This window comes from Crocuta crocuta, unplaced genomic scaffold (assembly GCF_008692635.1).
Source record: "Crocuta crocuta isolate KB4526 unplaced genomic scaffold, BGI_CrCroc_1.0 scaffold7, whole genome shotgun sequence".
Lineage (NCBI taxonomy): Eukaryota > Metazoa > Chordata > Mammalia > Carnivora > Hyaenidae > Crocuta > Crocuta crocuta.
In genome coordinates this window covers 6,786,916-6,788,319 of record NW_027531904.1, presented here as the reverse complement: position 1 = coordinate 6,788,319, position 1,404 = coordinate 6,786,916, and the positions used below count along the sequence as shown (strand labels likewise).

The 1,404-nt window shown below is 68.6% G+C and overlaps 1 protein-coding gene across 1 annotated transcript in view; it reads right to left on the bottom strand.

Annotated features, from left to right (window-relative positions):
* Positions 1-9: 9 nt before the first annotated feature.
* The window catches only part of SEMA4B (semaphorin 4B), a 14,709-nt gene continuing 13,314 nt past the window's right edge, over positions 10-1,404 (bottom strand). Inside the window, exons 13-14 of the mRNA XM_077774370.1 lie at positions 1,075-1,160; positions 10-847 (exon numbers count right to left, since the gene is read on the bottom strand). Of these exons, the coding sequence (XP_077630496.1) occupies positions 114-847; positions 1,075-1,160 (820 nt within the window). The 3' untranslated portion in view covers positions 10-113. The remainder of the gene's footprint in view (positions 848-1,074; positions 1,161-1,404) is intronic.

The following is a 1,404-nucleotide window of genomic DNA, read 5'->3' as shown; positions in this document are numbered from 1 at the left end:
CAGCCGGGGGCCGGGGCCACAGTCGTGTTCCGCGAGGAGCGGAGGCCCGGCTGAGCCCCTCGGAGCACGTAAGGGCCTCTGAGGCCGAGGCGGACTCCTCTAGAAGCCGGCTCTCACACCACGGAGTCCCGGATCTCGGAGCCCAGGCGGACCCGGGGCCGGGGGCACGCCGGGGACACCTCCACGAAGCTGTCCTGGATGCTGAGTGGCCTCTTCTCGGACTCGGTGAAGACGCGGGGCCCCGGGGGGCTGTCCGACAGGGTCTGGTAGCCTCGGTGGTCGAGAGGCGTGCTGGGGGGGCCGACGCCATTAAGCGGCCGGGTCTCGGGGGGCAGCGCCGCGGCGCGCGCCTTGGGGTGCACGCTGGCACACTCCCCCTGCTTCAAGAAGACTTTCATGCCGCCCCGGTGCCGGTAGAGGAAGAATAAAATCAGGAGCACCACAGCGAACACGAAGAGTGTGCACATCACCAGGAACTCGGTCCAGTAGGACCTGTCCCCACCCCAGCTGGCCTTGCTGCCGGCCGGCGCGCTCACCCGCGACGTGCTGACGACGACGGGCGCGCCGCCGCTCCGGTCCGCGATCACGTCCTCCACGACCTTCGGGCAGTAATTGGCCACCAGCTGCCAGAAGCCCTCCTCCAGCGACCAGCACTGGAAGAGCCCCGGGTCCTGCTGGCTGCCCACCAGCAGCAGGTCCCCGGTAGGCAACACGCGGCACGAAGCCGAGGCGTTGACGGGCGCCCCGTCGTGCAGCCAGAGCCGGGTGGCCAGGTTGGAGAGCAGGGGGCAGGTCAAGGTGTTCACCGTGTTGGGCTGCAACTGGACCTCCTTGCACGGCTTCTCGCCTACGGACAGAAGGCGCCCGGGGGGTGAGGCGGGCCTGGCATCCACGGCGGCCCTGAGCTCACCCCACCCCTCCCGGGACCGTGATCCTTGTGCCGTGATGGAAAGCCCTGTGGGCTCCGAGTCCGGGACGCGGACGGGAGGAAGGGCGTTTACGGCCACCACTGCCCGCAGGAGCCGTCTCGGCGGACCTGGCCCCCACCTCTCCGCTGTGGACACGGCAGCTTACCTGTTAGCACAGGAGCCTGGAGCCTGGCTGAGGACGTATTGCAGAGGCCCCTGGCGTCCGCCCCCTCAATGTCCTGGATCCACGGCCTGAGGACCGAAAGACAGTCTGGGATAGGCCAGGAAGCCGCCGGGAGCCCGCGCCGCCACACCCCCACTGCAGCCAGGCCCTCACGCGGCCCTGCGGCCCAGGCCTGCCCAAGGGCCTGGGGGGGGGCTCGGGACCGCCAGGGCCCAAACACGAGTAAAAGGCAGGCAGTTTCCCGATGCTTGTTCCCCACCTGCAGGTTCTGGGCCAGCACCTCCTCTTTTTATATGTTATCTATTTATTTAT